At 51.3% G+C, this 22,318-nt stretch overlaps 1 protein-coding gene across 1 annotated transcript; it reads left to right on the forward strand.

Annotated features, from left to right (window-relative positions):
* The first annotated feature begins 18,521 nt into the window (after positions 1 to 18,521).
* GSTP1 (glutathione S-transferase pi 1) lies at positions 18,522 to 21,485 on the forward strand. The gene is made up of 7 exons (XM_004051653.4): positions 18,522 to 18,686; positions 18,976 to 19,011; positions 19,306 to 19,412; positions 19,527 to 19,614; positions 19,980 to 20,083; positions 20,936 to 21,043; positions 21,221 to 21,485. Coding segments are annotated over exons 1-7 (633 nt in total). The 5' UTR covers positions 18,522 to 18,685; the 3' UTR covers positions 21,410 to 21,485.
* Positions 21,486 to 22,318: the final 833 nt, after the last annotated feature.

The following is a 22,318-nucleotide window of genomic DNA, read 5'->3' on the forward strand; positions in this document are numbered from 1 at the left end:
CCATCTCTACTAAAATACGCAAAAAAATTAGCCGGGCATGGTGGCACATGTCTGTAGTCCCAGCTACTTGGGAGGCTGAGGCAGGGGAATTGCTTGAACCTGGGAGGCAGAGGTTGCAGTGAGTGGAGGTTGTGCCACTGCACTCCAGCCTGGTGACAAAGCGAGACTCCATCTCAAAAAAAAAGACTTAAAATTTTAGTTAATATATGTAAGTAAAAATACTATAAGAGAAACAATTCTATCTATAGAGTGTATACAGAAAGTAAGACATGTTTTTGGGTGGAAGGCTGAGGCAGGAGGATTGTTTGAGCCCAGGAGTTTGAGGCTGCAGTGAGCTACGATCATGTCACTGCACTCCAGCCTGGGCGACAGAGTGAGAACTGGTCTAGAAAAAAAAATGTGTTTTTGGTAAATAAGTTGAAAAGAGGGAATAAGCTTTTCTTTTGCATGAGAAAACTCTGGGTGGTTAAACTGACAAGGGGGAAAATAGGTCAAGCATGGTGGCTCTCGCTTGTAATCCCAGCACTTTGGGAGGCCAAAGCGAGTGGGTCACTTGAGGTCAGGAGTTCGAGACCAGCCTGGCAAACATGGTGAAACCCTGTCTCTACTAAAAATACAAAAATGAGCTGGGCATGGTGGCACACACCTGTAATCCCAGCTACTCAGGAGGCGGAGGCATGAGAATCGCTTGAACCCGGGAGGTGGAGGTTGCCGTGAGCTGAGATTGTGCCACTGCACTCCAGCCTGGGAGACAGAGCGAAACTCCATCTCAAACAGAAAAACCAAAAACTGACAAGGGGGACAGTAAGGTAAATTTTTGTTCCAAGATTGAATGCTAACATAAAAAAGGGAGTATAGGATAAAACTGAAGGTTTAAGCAAGTCGTAGATTTACAGGAGATTAATCTCATGAGAGAAATTTTGTGTGTGATCAAGTTGGTTAAAATTGGAAGGGAATTATTTATAAGTTTTTCTATAAAGTGAGCATTAATATCAAAAGCACTGATGCAAGGCCAGAGGCTGAGCCTGTGTCGGAACAACAGGGTTTTCGCCCAGCAGTGACCTGCTCTTTAATAGAAAATCCCAAGAGGTAAAGAAAGATTTATGGAAATCTTACCTTGTGTGGTCAAAGCTGACTGAGATTGGTTGAATTTGTTTATAATATTTTATTAAAATTGGCTTTCATATTGATAATACGTTAATATAAGGTAAAATTTGGTTTTCTCCTTTGAACAAGAATTTAGCGTTGTATTAATAAGAGATACTAAGCCGGGTGCGGTGGCTCACGCCTATAATCCCAGCACTTAGGGAGGCCGAGGCTGGCGGATCATGAGGTCAGGAGCTCGAGACCAGCCTGACTAACATGGTGAAACACCATCTCTACTAAAAATACAAAAATTAGCCGGGCGTGGTGGCGGGTACCTGTAATCCCAGTTACTCGGGAGGCTGAGGCAGGAGAATCTCTTGAACCTGGGAGGTGGAGGTTGCAGTGAGCCAGGATCACACCACTGCACTCTATCTTGGCTGACAGAGCAAGAATCCATCTCAAAAAAAAAAAAAAAAGAGATAGTAAAAGATTTGTTTACCTTTTGAATAAACTGCAAAAAAAAAATGAGTGGGAGAGTTTGCCTCAGGCTATCTTTATTGGGTATTTCAATTATTTAGGAAACTGAGTCTCCTCTCTAATCCAAGAGTAAAGTTTTTTGCTTTTTGAAATCTTTGAGTTATCATTTTGGCTAAATTAATAACTTTTTAAAAAAATTTTCTTAGAGGCCAGGATTACGCCTGTAATCCCAGAACTTTGGGAGGACGAGGCAGGCAGATCACTTGAGGTCAGGAGTTCAAGACCAGCCTGACCAACATGGTGAAACCTGGTCTCCATGAAAATTAGCTGGGCGTGGTGGTGCATGCCTGTAATCCCAGCTACTCAGGAATTACAGGCAAGCTGAGGCAGGAGAATCACTTGAACCCGGGAGGTGGAGGTTGCAGTGAGCCAAGATCGCACCACTGCACTCTAGCCTGGGTGACAGAGTAAGACTCCGTCTCAAAAAAAAAAATTTTTTTTCTTAGAGATGGGGGCTCACTTTGTCATCAGGCTGGAGTGCAGTGGCATGATCATAGTTCACTGCAGCCTCAAGCTCCTGGGCTCCAGGGATCCTTCTGCCTCAGCCTCCCGATTAGCTAATAATATTAGCCTGGGCAACATAGTGTGACCCTGTCTCTATTTTAAAAAAATTTTAAATATTAGCAAGGCTGGCTAATATTTGACATTTTTGTTTTTATAGAATCAGAGTCACACTATGTTGCCCAGGCTGTTCTCAAACTCCTAGGCTCAAGTGATCCTTCTGCCTTGCCTCCCAAAGTGCTAGAATTACAGGCATGAGCTACTGCACCTGGCCTAAATTAATGACTTTTATTTTATAGCAACCTGCATCCTATTTTGATCATGTGTTTTAAACCTTACTTTATTTATTTATTTATTTATTTATTTATTTATTTATTTTTTGAGATGGAGTCTTGCTTTTGTTGCCCAGGCTGGAGTGCAGTGGCACGATCTCAGCTCACCGCAAGCTCCACCTCGCAGATTCACGCCATTCTCCTGCCTCAGCCTCCTGAGTAGCTGGGACTACAGGCGCCCGCCACCACGGCCGGCTAATTTTTTTGTATTTTTAGTAGAGATGGGGTTTCACCGTGTTAGCCAGGATGGTCTCGATCTCCAGACGTCATGATCTGCCCGACTCGGCCTCCCAAAATGCTGGGATTACAGGCGTGAGCCACTGTGCCCGGCCAAACCTTACTTATTTTAATATCAAGTGTTTTGAACCTTTAATATTTGACATACTTCCCAAAATTAAATTTCAAAATTTTTGTTTTTTCTGAGACAGTGTTTCACTCTGTTGCCCAGGCTGGAGTGCGGTGGTGTGATCTCAGCTCACTGCTACTTCTGCCTCCTGGGTTCAAATGATTCTCCTGTTTCAGCCTCTTGAGTAGCTGGGACTACAGGTGCACACCAACATGGCTGGCTAATTTTTGTATTTTTGGTAGAGGCGGGGTTTCACCATGTTGGCCAGGCTGGTTTTGAACTCCTGACCTCAAGTGATCCACCCGCCTCAGCCTCCCAAGGTGCTGGGATTACAGGCGTGAGCCACCACACCTGGGCACCTAATTTAAATTTCAAATTTAGAAAAATTTTTGACATATTTCCCAAAGTTAATTAAGTCTTTTTTATCTGAACTATCTTGGACACAAGAAATAGGAGCCCCTGGAAGTCCAAGAGAGAAATATTGGGCTTATTTGGTATGTTAAAATCACATACGGAGCATTGTCAAATAAGAAATGGTGTTTAACTTTCTTTTTTTGGGGATGGAGTCTCGTTCTGTCACCCAGACTGGAGTGCAGTGGCACAATCTCGGCTCACTGCAATCTCCACCTCCCAGGTTCAAGCAATTCTCCTGCCTCAGCCTTCTGAGTAGCTGGATTACAGGCGTGCCCCATCACACCCAGCTAATTTTTGTATTTTTAGTAGAGATGGGGTTTTGCCATGTTAACCAGGCTGGTCTCGAACACCTGACCTCGTGATCCACTCGCCTTGGCCTCCCAAAGTGCTGGGATTACAGGCATGAGCCACCGCGCCCAGCCGGTGTTTAACTTTCTTTGAGTTATATTTCTATAAATGTGTTATTAATATGTGTTTCAAAATTGTATGAGATTCTTAAAATGACATGTCTCGGTATATGTTTTCAGTGATAATGTTGTTAAATTTTTGTATGTCACAGAAATAACCAAGTTTCCTTGTCAGTTGCATCTTTAACCATGGCTAGTCTAAGTTTTTTGTCATCCACAGACAATTATTGTTTTACTTTGATTCTCAAAAATTAGTTTATAATCAGCTACAGTCCAAAATTTGCTTCTTAAGGAAATTCACAGAAAACGATGCTGAAAAGTACTCTTGAGTATAGGTTTCCAGTAAATTTATTTATTAATTAAATATTTGTTTGCTTGTGTATGTTTTTTGAGACAGGGTCTCACTCTGTCACCCAGGCTGGAGTGCAGTGGTGTGAACATGTCTCACTGCAGCCTCAACCTCCTAGGCTCCAGCAATCCTCCTACCCTAGTCTCCCGAGTAGCTGGGACTACAGGCATGCACCATCACGCTTGGCAAATTTTTAAATTTTTTGTACAGACAGTCTTTCTGTGTCACTCAGGCTGGTCTCAAACTCCTGACCTCAGGTGATCCTTTTGCCTTGTCCTTCCAAAGTGCTGGTAAGATAGGAGAACAGGGAATTAGGGTAACAAAGGGTTAAGGCATAAGCAAAAAACAGCAGGGGCAGCCAGTTCTAGGCAAGATTAGGCAGCACGCAGGCCACGTCCTCACTCCTGTGATAACAAGACAGGAGTCTCCACTTCTGCCTCCGATTGACCACAGGCAGAGTCTGCACTTCAGCCTCTGATTGGTCACAGGCCAATCGCTTACAGGCTGTAACCAATTGGAAGCCTCTGCAGGGCACCTATGGTGTTACCAAATTCTTTCGGCTTAATAAAAACCCTGAAGCATATTGTAATCAGGGCTGCTTGAGCCTGCTCCCACTCTGTGGAGCGTACTTTTGCTTTAATAAATCTATGCTCTCATCTTCTGTTGCTTTGTGCATTTTGTTCAGTTCTTTGTTCAACACGCCAAGAACCTGGACAACTCAGTCAAGACTTTCCATCTGGTAACACTGGGACCACAGTCATGAGCTACCGCACCCTGCTCTGGTAACTTTAGAGATCATACCACTGAACTAAGTAAAAACTTCCAGAACCCTAATAAAGAACTGATGCATTCATGAAGATTGTGAACACAACATCAAGCAGAACAAGAATTAATTACGTAGGACAGAACCAATAGGGGACTAAAATGATTTTTATGACTTTTGTTTGTTTAAAACATTGCTGATTCTTTTTATATTTTGTTTTCTAGAAACAAGAAAACTTTTTCTTTTGAGCTATTTATAACTCACAGCCATTGGGCAAAGTATACTTTTGTGAGCAAAATTGAAATATTTACCTTTCTCTCTACCTGATTTCTCCAAAATTTGGACACTATTTGTGATGATTCTTATTTTATTGCAATACAGTTATTTGCATAAGTTCAGTAAGACTATGTTTTCTTTTGTAACTGGGCACACTGAAGACACTGGTAATTTTACCAAGGCTTTGACCGTACTGGCATATTTTCAGATACAGCCAGACTGTTTTGAGGAGTTGAGGCTGATTTTATAGAGCCAGTAAAAAGTCCCTTGGAAAGATTGGTCTGGTACCTGGTTTTTATGGTTCCCTTACAAGCTTCCTGACCTTGTGGTGTGGGCGGCAAGCCACCCACGTGCCGAGGCAAGAGACTGAAGGCACGAGCTCTTCCAGCATAATAAAGAAAATAATTAGAATAAGAATAGTTATACTAGAAATAGAATATAGACATGATTATATATGAATATTATCAATCATTAGTTTGTAGCATTACTCTTTATTATATTAATCTCTGTTCTATAATTATTACCTGTTCTATACTTATTACCTAAGGAAAACCAGGCCATACAGAATTAGGAGCTGAAGGGACACGGTGAGAAGTGACCAGAAGGCAAGAATGTGAGCCCTCTGTCAAGCCCGGACAAGGGCCACTAGAGGGCTCCTTGGTCTAGCAGTAACGCCAGTGCCTGGGAAGGCACCCATTACTTAGCAGACCTTGGTCTAGCGGTAGTGCCAGCGCCTGGGAAGGCACCTGTTACTTAGCAGACTGGGAAAGGGAGTCTCCCTTTCCCCCAGGGAGTTAGAGAACACTCTGCTTCACCACCTCTTGTGGAAGGCCTGCCATCAGCCAGGCCTGCCCGCAGCCATCCGGAGGCCTAAATGTCTCCCTGTGATGCTGTGCTTCAGTGGTCACGCTCCTGGTCCACTTTCATGTTCCGCTCTGTGCACCTGGCCCCGCCTTCTAGATAGCAGTAGCAGAATTAGTGAAAGTATTAAAGTCTTTGATCTTTCCGAGAAATGCATAGAAGAAATAATGACGTAAGCTGTCTCCTCTCTCTCTCCACCTCGGCTACCAAATAGGGAAGGGCCCCCTGTTTGGTGGACACATGACTCGCGTGACCTTACCCTTACATTGGACTTTACATTGGAGATGACTCACGCTCCTTATCCTGCCCCCTTGCCTTGTATACAATAATCATCAGCGCGGCCAGGCATTTGGGCCTTTGCATCTTGGTGGTAGTGGTCCCCCAGGCCCAGCTGTCTTTTCTTCTATCTCCTTGTCTTGTGTCTTTGTTTCTACAATCTCTCGTCTCCGCACACGAAGAGAAAAACCCATAGGCCCTGTAGGGCTGGACCCTACATTGTGGTAAGGAAAGAATGTCACTTTCTGACAAGCCCAGGAACCTCAAGATATTTGGGACCTTGAGAAGAGAGGAATTCACCCAATTCATACAGGTACTACAGGCACAGGCTGATCATGAATCCATGGCTTGGCTTCAAAGCCTGGGGAGGCTTTCAAAAGTCCAACCTGAGATTCTTTATGAAAAAGCTCCAGCAAAGCCAATTTAAAAGAGCCTGTATGGCCATTCACTATTCTCATTGCACTTTTTACAAATAATCAGGCCAAGTATAATACTAAAACTTATTTAGCAACAAAATCAGCCCTACTAAGATTTCTTTTGATAGAAATGCAGAACTGGAGAGAGAGAGAATCAATCTTTAAAAAGCAAACTGTGGCACATCTGTTATTAGATTCCAGCCCTGACCATTGTTTTTGAGATTTTATTGTTTTCCTACAATTTTGACTAAATCTTGAATTATTTCCTGGCCACAAGTCTCTAAAGAAGGACTGGGTTTTAATTTTCTTCCTGATGTTTTTAGTTGATTCCCTGATGGAATAGGTTTTTGTTGTCATTCTGACATACAAATTCTTTGGTTGTGATTCTTTTTTTGTTTTTGAGATGGAGTTTTGCTCTGTCGCTCAGGCTGGAGTGCAGTGCAGTGGTACGATCTCAGCTCACTGCAACCTCTGCTTCCCTGGTTCAAGCGATTCTCCTGCCTCAGCCTCCTGAGTAGTGGGGACTACAGGTGTCCACCACGACACCTGGCTAATTTTTGTACTTTTAGTAGAGATGGGGTTTCACCATGTTGGCCAGGCTGATCTCGAATTCCTGACCTCAGGTGATCTGCCTGCCTCAGCCTCCCAAAGTGCTGGGATTACAGACATGAGCCACTGCGTCTGGCTGGTTGTGATTTTTATATACACCCCTCCTTTCTTTTTTTTAAGAGACAGAGTCTGGCTCTGTCACCCAGGCTGGAGTGCAGTGGTGTGATCTTGGCTTACTGTAGCCTCTGCCTCCTGAGCTCAAGGGATCCTCCTACCTCAGCCTCCTGAGTAGCTGAGACTACAGGCACACATCACAACTCCCGGCTAATTTTTGTACTTTTTTGTAAAGACAGGATTTTACTATGTTGCCCAGGCTGGTCTCAAACTCCTGAGCTCAAACAATCCATCCACCTTGGCCTCCCTAAGTCCTGGGATTACAGGTGTGAACCACCACACCTGGCCTGTTTTACTCCCGAGAAAACTACGCTCATTGTATTCTGAACACTAGAGACGAAGTGACAGCAGGTATATAAATCAGACGGAGGTCTCATTTTTGCCACCCTGCAATGCCATCCTAATTTGGCTTTTGGTGCTCTTAAAATTCCTCTTTGAGACGTATTCTCCCCCGTCATCCCACAGCATCAGACGGGACCAGCCAGGGAGGAGCCTTCCTAGAGATACAAGGCTAAGACTAAGGAGTGAAAACGAGTTCACTTGAGATGCTGCTTTTTTTGAAAGATCTTGATGAAAAGGAGGGAGATGAGTAAAGAAAAGTAGCTCAGAGAAGTCTTAGCTGTGCAAAGTCTGAAAAATTCATCAGGCTCAGGGAGATGTGAGCATGAAACTCCAGCGACCCTCACACCTGCAGCCACACCCTACCCGCGCAATTGTTTAAAGGCATTTCGTTCCTGTTTACTGCCTCACTCATTATGTTCACGTTCCTGGGATTTGTGATACAAAGAACAATGTACAGCCAGTTGATAACTTATGTTATTTTATTGTAAATTCTTGGTAAACAACTTAGGAACTGCCTCTGTCTTTTTAACTTAAAAACCTGGGCCTCCTAGCCTGGGCAACACAGCAAGACCCGGTCTCTATGAAAAAGTTTTTTTTATTTGTTTTTTTTTTTGAGACCTCCTGGGTTCAAGTGATTCTCCCGCCTCATCCTCATGAGTAGCTGGGATTACAGGTACCTGCGATCATGCCTGGCTAATTGTTTTTGTATTTTTGTAGAGACGGGTTTCACCATGTTGGCCTGGCTGGTCTTAAACTCCTGACCTCAGGTGATCCGACTGCCTTGGCCTCCCAAAGTGCTGGGATTACAGGCGTGAGCCACCCCACCAGGACAAAAAGTTTTAAAAATTAGCCGTATGTGGCTGTGCGTGCCTGTGGCCCCAACAACCCAGGAGGCTGAGGTGGGAAGATCGCTTGAGCCCGAGAGGTAGAGGCTGCAGTGAGCCGTGATTGTGCCACAGCACCCCATCCTAGGCAACAGAGCAAGATTTTGTCTCTGAAAAGAAATAAACAAACAGGCTGGACATGGTGGCTCACGCCTGTAATCTCAGCATTTTGGGAGGCTGAGGTGTGTGGATCACTTAAGGTCCAGAGTTTGAGACCAGCCTGGCCAGCATGGTGAAACCCCATCTCTACTAAAAATACAAAAGTTAGCTGGGCGTGGTGGCGAGTGTCAGCTACTCAAGAGGCTCAGGCAGGAGAATCTCTTTGAACCCAGGAGGCAGAGGTTGCAGTGAGCTGAGATTGTGCCACTGCACTCCAGCCTGGGTGGCAGAGACTCCGTCTCCAAAAAAAAAAAAAAAAAAAAATAGGAAGGAGGAACATCAGGAAGATGGGGCGTGTGGAGACCCCGGGCCTGCCGCCCCTTGATACACCCCACGCTCTCTGCCCGCCTGGTCTCCAGCCACGGCTGCCACAATCAGCTTCCCACTGGTGACACTTGACAGCCCCTGCCTCAGAGCACCTGTGGCTATCAGTGTCTGCCCTGAGGCCTCTCTAGCACAGATCACCTGCTGGAACCTCCCTGGTGGTCTCAGATGAGACCTGGAGTGCAGGGCGTCAGCAGTCATGAGCCCCTGAGTGATGGGGTGGGAGGCAGGACATACAGTCCCCTCTCCTCTGTCCCACCTGGCTCCTTAGAAGTCCCTAGAGGACAGCAGCCCCAGGTGCTGCTGCAGTGCCAGCCCGATGACGCACCTCGGAGGGGCTCGTCCTCCTGCCCTGTCCCACTCTCCATCGTCCTCCACTCCCGTGCCCTGGAACCACTCCCCAAAACAAGCCACTGCATACAAGCCTCGTCTTGGGCTCTGCCTTTTGAGAGACCCAGCCTAAGACAGCAGGGGGTGATTATAGAAATAATTCTGGGTAGTTTTTCCAACACAGAGAGAGGGACTGACACCCTTTTTCCTGTGAACACTTATTGACAGTCTTCCTCCACATGGAGAAGTAGATAAAACGCAAGCTCCAAAGCGCGGGGACTTTGTCTTCTTCCCTCTGCATCCCCAGTGCCTTCAGCCATGCCTGGCACATAGTAGGTGCCCAGGAAACCTGTGTTCAAGGAGGAAGGTGGTGGGGGGGCAGCTCTGCTGCTCTGGGTCCCCTCCAGGCTGAAGCTGCATGTCTCTTTCTTTAGGGGAGCTGTCCTAGCTTCTGCACTCTTTGGTGTTGCCTCAGGAGGGTGCTAGAACCTTGGAGACTGGGTCTGGGACAGGCAGGACTGGGTCTGAGATGGATGATGCCTGGGGCTTAGCCTGGAGGGGAGGGGTGAGGTGGGTGGGTCCCCTGGTGGGTATCCTAAGACACGTGTTGGGAGCAGGGAGGAAAAAGCCTCCTCTGGGCCTGACTCCTGAGGCTGGGTGCTTCTCCCACTCTGGGATGAAGCTCATTGGCCCCTGGTAGGTGTGGGAAGGCTCTCGGGGGTACTTTGGGATTGAACCCAGAGCATGTCAGCGCCCTCAGTCCCTGGAGCCAGCCTTGGTGGGGGCGGAGATCCTGGCAGCAGAACTGGCATTTGGAAATATCCGGGAGAGGACAAGAGGTATGGGGCCTGAGCTCAGCCCAGGGGACTCTGAGCCCCCACCCTCTGCAGAGTCCCCTCAGGCAGGAGGAGGGGAAGCCGAGGGTCTCCTTCGGGAAGGCTCAGCAGGATGGGGCCACGCAGCCCCAGGGGATCAGGCAGGCAGAGTATGAGTGACTGCTGCTGGCACTTACCATGCACTCGCTGTGCGTGAAGCATCGTCTCGTTGAACCCTTCAGCTTGTCCTCACTGCAAGTGAGGAAAGGGAGCATGAGGTTGCAAGTAGCATGGCCAACGTTGCAGAGGGTGAGGGAGGAGCCGGGAATTGATCCCAGACCGCCTGGCCTAGAGGCTGTGCTCTCGCCCCTGAGGCCATGGATGGAAGCTGATATTGTAAGTGCCGCGAGGGCAGGGCGCTCATCTTCTTTATCGCTTGATTTGTTGAAGAACTGTTCTGCTAACTGCATCTTTCCGGGCTTTCAGGAAAGCAGGCAGGACACTGGCCGCCAGCCCTGGAGAGTCAGTGCAGAGGTGAGGGTTGGTCTATCTGGATGACAAGGTGACTTTCAGATGCAGTCTGGAGGAATGTGACTGTCAGCGGGGTCCGAGGCTGTCCCCACCATCCCCGAAGCACTGTCAACACCAGCATCCTGGCACCGAGTGGACACACCCTGGAAAAGGCTCACTGCCACCCATGGGCCCTGCTCCAGCAAGGACAGAAGATGAACTGGGCTTCCAGTTACTCTGGGGGGTTTGGGGAGGATGACTCTGAGTGCTAAGCCACTAAATGCAGCCCCGGTTAGTCAGGTTTGGCTGGGACACCACAAATGATGTGGGCAAAGGCCTGGAGCACTGGCCATCCAGCCCCCACGCCGCTAGCTGTCTCTGGAAAAGTGTTGGACTGAAGCCCAAGCCTGCTTCCGTGCCCTGCTGAGCTGGGCAGTCAATCCCGGCTTAGCTTTTGCTGCCCTGACGGAGCCCCAGCCCTTGGTCAGGCTGCACATGGCAGCTTGGTGGGCACAGGGCAGCCGTGGATCAAGACCAAGAAAGGGACAGAGGCCAAAGGCTTTCCCAGTTTCAATCCACCTGCTTGGGACAACTTGTGCTCCAAGCACCAAGTAGAGCTCCCAGCCCTGAGATGAGCATTCTCAACTCCTTTCAGGGAAGCATGAACCCATGCCTGTGGCCCACCCATCCCTGCGCCTGGGCTCAGTGAGGCCACTGGGGCACCTTCACCTTGGATAAGAGTTCAGAACTTTGAAGATTAAGCTGGACCAGATCTGCTCATCCTCACAGTACATTTCAGGATTATCTCAATGGCTCCCACCCTGGCCTGGAACCCTCCTGTGCTGCCGAGATATCAGGGAGGCGCTGGGCACTGCAAGGGGAAGATGGCATTGCTATGGAGCCACTCTTGGCGAAGGTCGAATGGGTGACATTGGAAGTCTAGCTTTTCCTGAGGCTGGGGTCTGGACCTTGGTCTAGATCAGGGGTCGGCAAATTTTTCTTGAAAATGCAGACAGAAGATATCTTAAGCTGGCCGGGCATGGTGGCTCACACCTGTAATCCCAGCACTTTGGGAGGCTGAGGCAGGCGGATCACAAGGTCAGGAGATCGAGACCATCCTGGCTAACACAGTGAAACCCCATCTCTACTAAAAATACAAAAAATTAGCCGGGTGTGGTGGCGGGCGCCTGTAGTCCCAGCTACTCGGGAGGCTGAGGCAGGAGAATGGTGTGAACCCGGGAGGTGGAGCTTGCAGTGAGCCAAGATCGTGCCACTGCACTCCAGTCTGGGCGACAGAGCCAGACTCCATCTCAAAAAAAAAAAAAAAAAAAAAAAAAAGAAGAAAAAAGAAAAAAGAAAATATCTTAAGCTTTGAGGACCACATAGTCTCTATTGCAATCACTCATTTGGGCCACTGTAGCACAAAAACAAACATAGATAACACACACATGAGTGAGCATGGCTGGGGCCCAATAAAACTTTATTTACACAAGCAGGTGATGAACCATGGTCCATAGTGTCCCAACCCTTGATTTAGATGGTGAACTATCATGAGCTTTCGTTGCCCTCTCCGGTAGAAATATGGGAGAAACCACAGAGAGAAACAGAGATTTCAGGAAAACAGTAAAATTAAACAAATAAAGTGAGACGTAGCCCCTCCTGGAGGCTGCAGACTGTGTTGAACCTGTGTGTGTCTGGGTGTACAGGGATGTGAGTAGATGTGCATGGAGATGTGTGTGTGGGTAGAGACTGAGCGTGGCTGGAGGTGGCCGTGGTAGGATGCCAGAAGGAAGGAGTTTGCATTCAGTTCCTTCATTAGTACTCTCTGGAGTTGTTGAGGGGATGTCACTGCTGAACACTGACCCTGGTGCAGGCTAAACCGAAGTTAGCCTCTGCTACTCTCTGCTGGGTGAGGCACTGGGGAGAACAGTGGGACTGAATGGGGTGGGCTTTCTCCCTCCCACACTTCCCCTGGAAACACCCAGCACAGCACATTAGAACATGGGGAGCCACCTTCCCCAGCGCTGCTTCCCAAGGTTCGGAAGGGGAAACTCTGACCTCAAGCTCTGTTTGAAGAGCGATAGCAAAGGGGAGAGGTTGGCTGTGGTCTGGTGGTGCTTATCTCCTTCCTTTGCTTTGAAACCACAGGCTGGCATAATACCCGAGAGAATGACAAGTGCCACCAAGGGAAGGGCACAAAGCTCACTGGTTCCAGGGGAGATATCTCAGGGGACAGGAACATCCCCTGATGCTGAATGAGTGCAGCACACAGATGGAGAATACACACAAGAGAAATCATGAGGACATGAGAGAAGGCACTGGCAATAGGAAGTTACAAAAAGCAACAAAAAGAGTAGATATAAAAACAATAATCGAAGAAAGCCAACAACAGATGGGATGAATCATACGATGTATGCGACTCATGGATGAAGAGGTGAGTGACGAGATCAGCTGGGGAACTCTCTCCCAGGAAAGACAAACCAGAAGAAACACAAATGACATCGAAGTGGCCAGGCGCAGTGGCTTACGCCTGTAATCCCAGCACTTTGGGAGCCCGAGGCAGGTGGATCACTTGAGGTCAGGAGTTTGAGACCAGCCTGGCCAACATGATGAAACCCTGTCTCTACTAAAAATACAAAAATTAGCCAGGTGTGGTGGCAGGCACCTGTGATCCCAGCTACTCAGGAGGCTGAGGCAGGAGAATCACTTGAACCAGGAAGCAGAGATTGCAATGAGCTGAGATGGTGCCAGTGCACTCCAGCCTGGGCAGTAGAGTGACACCCTGTCTAAAAAAAAAAAAGGCAGTAAAGTGATAGGAGGATAGATTAGAAGGGCCATTTTCCAGATAGTGCAAGGAAGAAAGAAGAAGAAGAGGAGGAGGAGGAGGAAGAGGAAGAAGACGGAGAAGAGGGAATCTCAGAAGAAACAATGGAGATACATTTCTCAAAACTGAAGAAAGATGACCAACCTCAGACCGAAGGGCCAAGAGGCCAAACCAGAGAGACAGCTTGGCAAGCCAGGAAGAGCACCAAAGCTAGACAATTAGAGTGAAATTAAAGAAAACCCAAGGTGACAAAAATTTAAAAAGCTTCCTTGTGACCTCAGTCCATTGGTGAAAATTAAAAAAAAAAAAAAGGACAGCCTGGGCAACATGGTGAAACCCCATCTCTACAAAAAATACAAAAATTACTCTCCCTCTCCCTCTCCCTCTCCCCACGGTCTCTCTCTCCCTCTCTTTCCACGGTCTCCCTCTGATGCCGAGCCGAGGCTGGATGGTGCTGCTGCCATCTCAGCTCACTGCAACCTCCCTGCCTGATTCTCCTGCCTCAGCCTGCCGAGTGCCTGCGATTGCAGGCGCGCGCCGCCACGCCTGACTGGTTCTCGTATTTTTTTGGTGGAGACAGGGTTTTGCTGTGTCGGCCGGGCTGGTCTCTAGCTCCTAACCTCGAGTGGTCTGCCAGCCTCGGCCTCCCAAGGTGCCGGGATTGCAGACGGAGTCTCGTTAACTCAGTCCTCAATGGCGCCCAGGCTGGAGTGCAGTGGCGTGATCTCGGCTGGCTACAACCACCTCCCAGCCGCCTGCCTTGGCCTCCCAAAGTGCCGAGATTGCAGTCTCTGCCCGGCCGCCACCCCGTCTGGGAAGTGAGGAGGGTCTCCGCCTGGCCGCCCATCGTCTGGGATGTGAGGAGCCCCTCTGCCTGGCTGCCCAGTCTGGAAAGTGAGGAGCGTCTCTGCCCGGCCGCCATCCCATCTGGGAGGTGAGGAGCGCCTCTGCCCGGCCGCCATCACATCTGGGAAGTGAGGAGCGTCTCTGCCCGGCCGCCCATCGTCTGAGATGTGGGGAGCACCTCTGCCCTGCCGCCCCGTCCGGGATGGGAGGAGCGTCTCTGCCCGGCCGCCCCGTCTGAGAAGTGAGGAGACCCTCTGCCTGGCAACCGCCCCGTCTGAGAAGTGAGGAGCCCCTCCGCCCGGCAGCTGCCCCGTCTGAGAAGTGAGGAGCCCCTCCGCCCAGCAGCCACCCCGTCTGGGAAGTGAGGAGCGTCTCCGCCCGGCAGCCACCTCGTCCGGGAGGGAGGTGGGGGCGTTAGCCCCCCACCTGGCCAGCCGCCCCGTCCGGGAGGGAGGTGGGGGGGTCAGCCCCCCGCCCGGCCAGCCGCCCCATCCGGAAGGGAGGTGGGGGGGTCAGCCCGCCGCCCGGCCAGCCGCCCCGTCCGGGAGGGAGGTGGGGGGGTTAGCCCCCCGCCTGGCCAGCCGCCCCGTCCGGGAGGTGAGGGGCGCCTCTGCCCGGCCGCCCCTACTGGGAAGTGAGGAGCCCCTCTGCCCGGCCAGCCACCTCGTCCGGGAGGGAGGCGGGGGGGGGTCAGCCCCCCGCCCGGCCAGCCGCCCCGTCCGGGAGGGAGGTGGGGGGGTCAGCCCCCCGCCCGGCCAGCCGCCCCGTCCGGGAGGGAGGTGGGGGGGTCAGCCCCCCGCCTGGCCAGCCGCCCCCTCCGGGAGGTGAGGGGCGCCTCTGCCCGGCCACCTCTACTGGGAAGTGAGGAGCCCCTCTGCCCGGCCAGCCGCCCCGTCCAGGAGGGAGGTGGGGGGGTCAGCCCCCCGCCTGGCCAGCCGCCCCCTCCGGGAGGTGAGGGGCACCTCTGCCTGGCCGCCCCTACTGGGAAGTGAGGAGCCCCTCTGCCCGGCCGCCACCCCGTCTGGGAGGTGTACCCAACAGCTCATTGAGAACGGGCCATGATAACAATGGCGGTTTTGTGGAATGGAAAGGGGGGAAAGGTGGGGAAAAGATTGAGAAATCGGATGGTTGCCGTGTCTGTGTAGAAAGAGGTAGACATGGGAGACTTTTCATTTTGTTCTGCACTAAGAAAAATTCTTCTGCCTTGGGATCCTGTTGATCTGTGACCTTACCCCCAACCCTGTGCTCTCTGAAACATGTGCTGTATCCACTCAGGGCTGAATGGATTAAGGGCGGTGCAAGATGTGCTTTGTTAAACAGATGCTTGAAGGCAGCATGCTCATTAAGAGTCATCACCACTCCCTAATCTCAAGTACCCAGGGACACAAACACTGCGGAAGGCCGCAGGGTCCTCTGCCTAGGAAAACCAGAGACCTTTGTTCACTTGTTTATCTGCTGACCTTCCCTCCACTATTGTCCTATGACCCTGCCAAATCCTCCTCTGCGAGAAACACCCAAGAATGATCAATAAAAAAAAAAAAATACAAAAATTAGCTGGGTGTGGTGGCACATGCCTGTAGTCCCAGCTATTCGAGAGGCTAAGTAAGGCAGGAGGATCACTTGGGGCAAGAGTTCCAGACCAGCTGCGGCAACATACGTGTTGCGGGAAGTCAGGCACCCCGGATGGAGGGACTGGCTGAAGCCATGGCAGAAGAACATAAATTGTGAAGATTTCATGGACATTTATCACTTCCCCAATCAATACTCTTGTAATTTCCTATGCCTGTCTTTAATCTCTTAATCCTGTCATCTTCGTAAACTGAAGATGTATGTCGCCTTAGGACCCTGTGATGATTGCGTTAACTGCACAAATTGTTTGTAGAGGACAATTGTTGTGTGTTTCAGCAATGTGAAATCTGGGCATCTTAAGAACAGGATAACAGCTATTTTCAGGGAACAAGGGAGATAACCCTAAAGTCTGGCTGCCTGTGGGCCGGGCAGGACAGAGCCATATTTCTCTTATTACCGAAAACAGGTAAGAGAAATATCGCTGAATTCTTTCCCCAGTAAGGAATATTAATAATTAACAGCCCTGAGAAAAGAATGCATTCCCAGGGCCGGGCCACTGAAATGGCCTCCCTGAGAGTGCCTGCCTTTATGCAGAAGTAGAAAGGGATGAAACAGGCCCTAGTCTCCTGCAGCGCCCCCAGACTTGATAGGATTAGGAAATTCCAGCCTGGCAAATTCTAGTCAGACCGGTTCTCTGCTCTTGAACCCTGACAGTGCGTGCACAGTGGGACCTGGAAGTTCATTAGTGATTCTAGTTTCGCCCTGACCCTCTGCCCTGTGATCTTTTGTCGCCCTTGAAGTATGTGATCTCTGTGACCCACACCCTGTTCGTGCACTCCCTACTCTTTGAAAATTGCTAATAAAAACTTGCTGGTTTTACGGCTCAGGGGGCATCTCGGAACCTGCGGACATGTGATGTCTCCCCTGGACACCCAGCTTTAAAATGTCTCTCTTTTGTACTCTTTCCCTTTATTTCTCAGGCCATCCGACACTTAGGGAAAATAGGAAAGGACCCACGTGAAATATTGGGGGCTGAATTTCCCCCGATAATACATCTCTTAAGACTTTTAAATGAAATTTCTTTGTTTTTTAACTTTTATTTCAGTTTTGGGGGTACATGTGAAGGTTTGTTACATAAGTAAACTCGTGTCATCGGTGTTTGTTGTACAGAATATTTCATCACCCAGGTATTATGCCGAGTACCCAATAGTTCTCTTTTCTGCTCCTCTCCTTCCTCCCACCCTGCACCCTGGAGTAAACCACAGTGTCTGTTGTTTCCTTGTTTGTGTTATAAGTTCTCATCATTTAGCTCCCACTTACAAGTGAGAACATGCAGTATTTGGATTTCTGTTCCAGCATTAGTTTGCTAAGGATAATAGCCTCTAGCTCCATCCATGTTCCCACAAAAGACATGATCTTGTTCTTTTTAATGGCTGCATTAAATGAAGTTTTAAAGGTACAACATAAACACCAACCTCTTCCCCACCACAAAAATCCCTTGCTGAATTTGATTACACTTAAATTAACGAGTTTTGTTTCATGAAAGACTCTTTGGACAAACTTGACAGTTGATGGAATAGGAGAAGCTGTCTGTCATGTCTAAAGCCAACAAGAGATCGATATCTAGAATAAATGGAGATCTGCAAATCAACAGAAAGTAGGCAGCAAAGCCAAAGAAAATAGCCTAAGGCACAGCCACTAAAAGGAACGTGATCATGTCCTTTGCAGGGACATGGGTGGAGCTGGAAGCCGTTAGCCTCAGCAAACTCACACAGGAACAGAAAACCAGTGAGACCGCATGGTCTCACTTATAAGTGGGAGCTGAACAATGAGAACACATGGTCACATGGTGGCGATCAACACACAGTGGTGCCTGTTGAGCGGGGTGCTGGGGAGGGAGAGTACCAGGAAGAATAGCTAAGGTATACTGGGCTTAATACCCGGGTGATGGGATGATCTGTACAGCAAACCATCATGGCACACACACCTATGTAACAAACCTGCACATCCTACACATGTACCCCAGAACTTCAAATAAAAGTTAGAGGGCCAGGCGCGGTGGCTCACGCCTGTAATCCCAGCACTTTGGGAAGCCGAGGCGTGCGGATCACCTAAGGTCAGGAGTTCGAGACCAGCCTGGCCAACATGGTGAAACCCCGTCTCTACTAAAAATACAAAAATCAGCCAGATGTGGCACGCACCTATAATTCCACCTACTCGGGAGGCTGAAGCAGGAGAATTGCTTGAACCCGAGAGGCGGAGGTTGCAGTGAGCCGCCGAGATCGCGCCACTGCACTCCAGCCTGGGCCACAGCGTGAGACTACGTCATAAGATAAAATAAAATAAAATAAAAATAAAGCAATTTCCTCTCCTCTAAGCGGCCTCCACCCCTCTCCCCTGCCCTGTGAAGCGGGTGTGCAAGCTCCGGGATCGCAGCGGTCTTAGGGAATTTCCCCCCGCGATGTCCCGGCGCGCCAGTAGCTGTGCACACTTCGCTGCGGTCCTCTTCCTGCTGTCCGTTTACTCCCTAGGCCCCGCTGGGGACCTGGGGAAGAGGGAAAGGCTTCCCCGGCCAGCTGCGCGGCGACTCCGGGGACTCCAGGGCGCCCCTCTGCGGCCGACGCCCGGGGTGCAGCGGCCGCCGGGGCTGGGGCCGGCGGGAGTCCGCGGGATCCTCCAGAAGAGCGGCCGGCGCCGTGACTCAGCACTGGGGCGGAGCGGGGCGGGACCACCCTTATAAGGCTCGGAGGCCGCGAGGCCTTCGCTGGAGTTTCACCGCCGCAGTCTTCGCCATCAGTGAGTCCGCGCGGCCCGCGTCCCCGGGGATGGGGCTCAGAGCTCCCAGCATGGGGCCAACCCGCAGCATCAGGCCCGGGCTCCCGGCAGGGCCCCTCGCCCACCTCGAGACCCGGGACGGAGTCCCAGGGGACCCAGGACGTCCCCAGTGCCGTTAGCGGCTTTCAGGGGGCCCGGAGCGCCTCGGGCAGGGATGGGACCCCGGGGGCGGGGAGGGGGGGCAGGCTGCGCGCACCGCGCCTTGGCATCCTCCCCCGGGCTCCAGCAAACTTTTCTTTGTTCGCTGCAGTGCCGCCCTACACCGTGGTCTATTTCCCAGTTCGAGGTAGGAGCATGTGTCTGGCAGGGAAGGGAGGCAGGGGCTGGGGCTGCAGCCCACAGCCCCTCGCCCACCCGGAGAGATCCGAACCCCCTTATCCCTCCGTCGTGTGGCTTTTACCCCGGGCCTCCTTCCTGTTCCCCGCCTCTCCCGCCATGCCTGCTCCCCGCCCCAGTATTGTGTGAAATCTTCGGAGGAACCTGTTTCCCTGTTCCTTCCCTGCACTCCTGACCCCTCCCCGGGTTGCTGCGAGGCGGAGTCGGCCCGGTCCCCACATCTCGTACTTCTCCCTCCCCGCAGGCCGCTGCGCGGCCCTGCGCATGCTGCTGGCAGATCAGGGCCAGAGCTGGAAGGAGGAGGTGGTGACCGTGGAGACGTGGCAGGAGGGCTCACTCAAAGCCTCCTGCGTAAGTGACCATGCCCGGGCAAGGGGAGGGGGTGCTGGGCCTTAGGGGGCTGTGCCTAGGATCGGGGGACGCCCAAGCTCAGTGCCCCTCCCTGAGCCATGCCTCCCCCAACAGCTATACGGGCAGCTCCCCAAGTTCCAGGACGGAGACCTCACCCTGTACCAGTCCAATACCATCCTGCGTCACCTGGGCCGCACCCTTGGTGAGTCTTGAACCTCCAAGTCCAGGGCAGGCGTGGGCAAGCCTCTGCCCCCGGAGCCCATTTGTTTAAATCAGCTGCCCCGCATCCCTCTGGAGTGGAGGAAACTGAGACCCACTGAGGTTACATAGTTTGCCCAAGGTCAAGCCTGGGTGCCTGCAATCCTTGCCCTGTGCCAGGCTGCCTCCCAGGTGTCAGGTGAGCTCTGAGCACCTGCTGTGTGGCAGTCTCTCATCCTTCCACGCACATCCTCTTCCCCTCCTCCCAGGCTGGGACTCACAGACAGCCCCCTGGTTGGCCCATCCCCAGTGACTGTGTGTTGATCAGGCGCCCAGTCACGCGGCCTGCTCCCCCCCACCCAACCCCAGGGCTCTATGGGAAGGACCAGCGGGAGGCAGCCCTGGTGGACATGGTGAATGACGGCGTGGAGGACCTCCGCTGCAAATACGTCTCCCTCATCTACACCAACTATGTGAGCATCTGCACCAGGGTTGGGCACTGGGGGCTGAACAAAGAAAGGAGCTTCTTGTGCCCTCACTCCCCCTACCTCTCAGGTGGCTCAGGCTGACCCCTCCTTGGGTCAGGGTGCAGGGGCTGGGTCAGCTCTGGGCCCGGGGCCCAGGGGCCTGGGACAAGACACAACCTGCACCCTTATTGCCTGGGACATCAACCAGCCAAGTAACGGGTCATGGGGGAGAGTGCAAGGACAGAGACCTCCAGCAACTGGTGGTTTCTGATCTCCCGGGGTGGCGAGGGCTTCCTGGAGTAGCCAGAGGTGGAGGAGGGTTTGTCACCAGTTTCTGGATGAAGATGCTGGCACTTTTAGCTGAGGAAAATATGCAGACACATAGCACATTTGGGAACCTGGGACCAGTTCAGCAGAGGCAGCGTGTGAGTGTGTGTGTGCGTGTGTGTGTGTACACTTGCATGTGTGTCAGGGGTGGGTAAGGAGATAGAGATGGGCGGGCAGTAGGCCCAGGTCCCGAAGGCCTTGAACCCACTGGTTTGGAGTCTCCTAAGGGCAATGGGGGCCATTGAGAAGTCTGAACAGGGCTGTGTCTGAATGTGAGGTCTAGAAGGATCCTCCAGAGAAGCCAGCTCTAAAGCTTTTGCAATCATCTGGTGAGAGATCCCAGCAAGGATGGACAGGCAGAATGGAATAGAGATGAATTGGCAGCTCAAGTGGACAGGGTTTGGTACTAGCCTGGTAGTGGGGAGCGAGCAGAGGAGAATCTGGGACTCTGGTGTCTGGCCTGGGGCAGACGGGGGTGTCTCAGGGGCTGGGAGGGATGAGAGTAGGATGATACATGGTGGTGTCTGGCAGGAGGCGGGCAAGGATGACTATGTGAAGGCACTGCCCGGGCAACTGAAGCCTTTTGAGACCCTGCTGTCCCAGAACCAGGGAGGCAAGACCTTCATTGTGGGAGACCAGGTGAGCATCTGGCCCCATCCTGTTCCTTCCTCGCCACCCTCTGCTTCCAGATGGACACAGGTGTGAGCCATTTGTTTAGCAAAGCAGGGCAGACCTAGGGGATGGGCTTAGGCCCTCTGCCCCCAATTCCTCCAGCCTGCTCCCGCCGGCTGAGTCCCTGGCCCCCCTGCCCTGCAGATCTCCTTCGCTGACTACAACCTGCTGGACTTACTGCTGATCCATGAGGTCCTAGCCCCTGGCTGCCTGGATGCGTTCCCCCTGCTCTCAGCATATGTGGGGCGCCTCAGCGCCCGGCCCAAGCTCAAGGCCTTCCTGGCCTCCCCTGAGTACGTGAACCTCCCCATCAATGGCAACGGGAAACAGTGAGGGTTGGGGGGACTCTGAGCGGGAGGCAGAGTTTGCCTTCCTTTCTCCAGGACCAATAAAATTTCTAAGAGAGCTACTATGAGCACTGTGTTTCCTGGGAAGGGGCTTAGGGGTTCTCAGCCTCGAGGTCGGCGGGAGGGCAGAGCAGAGGACTAGAAAACAGCTCCTCCAGCACAGTCAGTGGCTTCCTGGAGCCCTCAGCCTGGCTGTGTTTACTGAACCTCACAAACTGGAAGAGGAAGAAAAAAAAAGAGAGAGAGAAACAAAGAGAAATAACCATGGTCACTGTCCTGGAGCACCACACAGTGTATATAGAAGGAGAAAAGTCTCATAGAAACATGCTTTCTAGGCACAGCACATGCCTGTCAGATGGACAGACTCCAGGATGGTGGGAAATGAGGGATTCTGGGAAGGAGGGATGTGAGGAGTTCCCTGTCCTGGGGGATTAGCTGAGTAGCTCTAAGCAGCCCAGGTTGGTGGGAGGGTCATTCTGCTTGGATGGGGGCTTTCCTGGCTTCCTGCTTACTTGTGAGTTTTGGTGCATCCTAGGCAAGCAATGACACTACTGTATTAGGATTCTCCAGAGAAGCTAAGCCAGTAAGATACTGTAGGGCAGGCAAAATTTTATCTCTGTCCTTTTAGGGTTTTTTGGCTGGGCCTGAGAACTAAAGACATGAGCAAGAGAAAAGCATTCAAATTTATCTAGGCTGGGCATGGTGGCTCATGCCTGTAATCCCAGCACTTTGGGAGGCTGAGGCAGGTGAATCACTTGAGGTCAGGAGTTCAAGACCAGCCTGACCAACATGGTGAAACCCCGTCTCTACTAAAAATACAAAAATTAGCCAGGTGTGGTGGCGGGTACCTGTAGTCCCTGCTACTTGGGAGGCTGAGGCATGAGAATCGCTCTCT

Source organism: Gorilla gorilla, chromosome 9, assembly GCF_029281585.2.
Source record: "Gorilla gorilla gorilla isolate KB3781 chromosome 9, NHGRI_mGorGor1-v2.1_pri, whole genome shotgun sequence".
In the NCBI taxonomy this organism is placed as follows: domain Eukaryota; kingdom Metazoa; phylum Chordata; class Mammalia; order Primates; family Hominidae; genus Gorilla; species Gorilla gorilla.

Bases quoted from the DNA above. Each gene is read 5' to 3' on its own strand.
- GSTP1 (XM_004051653.4), top strand. The intron at 19,413-19,526 runs GTAAGTGACCAT...CTCCCCCAACAG, and splicing joins GCTCACTCAAAGCCTCCTGC to CTATACGGGCAGCTCCCCAA. The intron at 20,084-20,935 runs GTGAGCATCTGC...GGTGTCTGGCAG, and splicing joins CCCTCATCTACACCAACTAT to GAGGCGGGCAAGGATGACTA.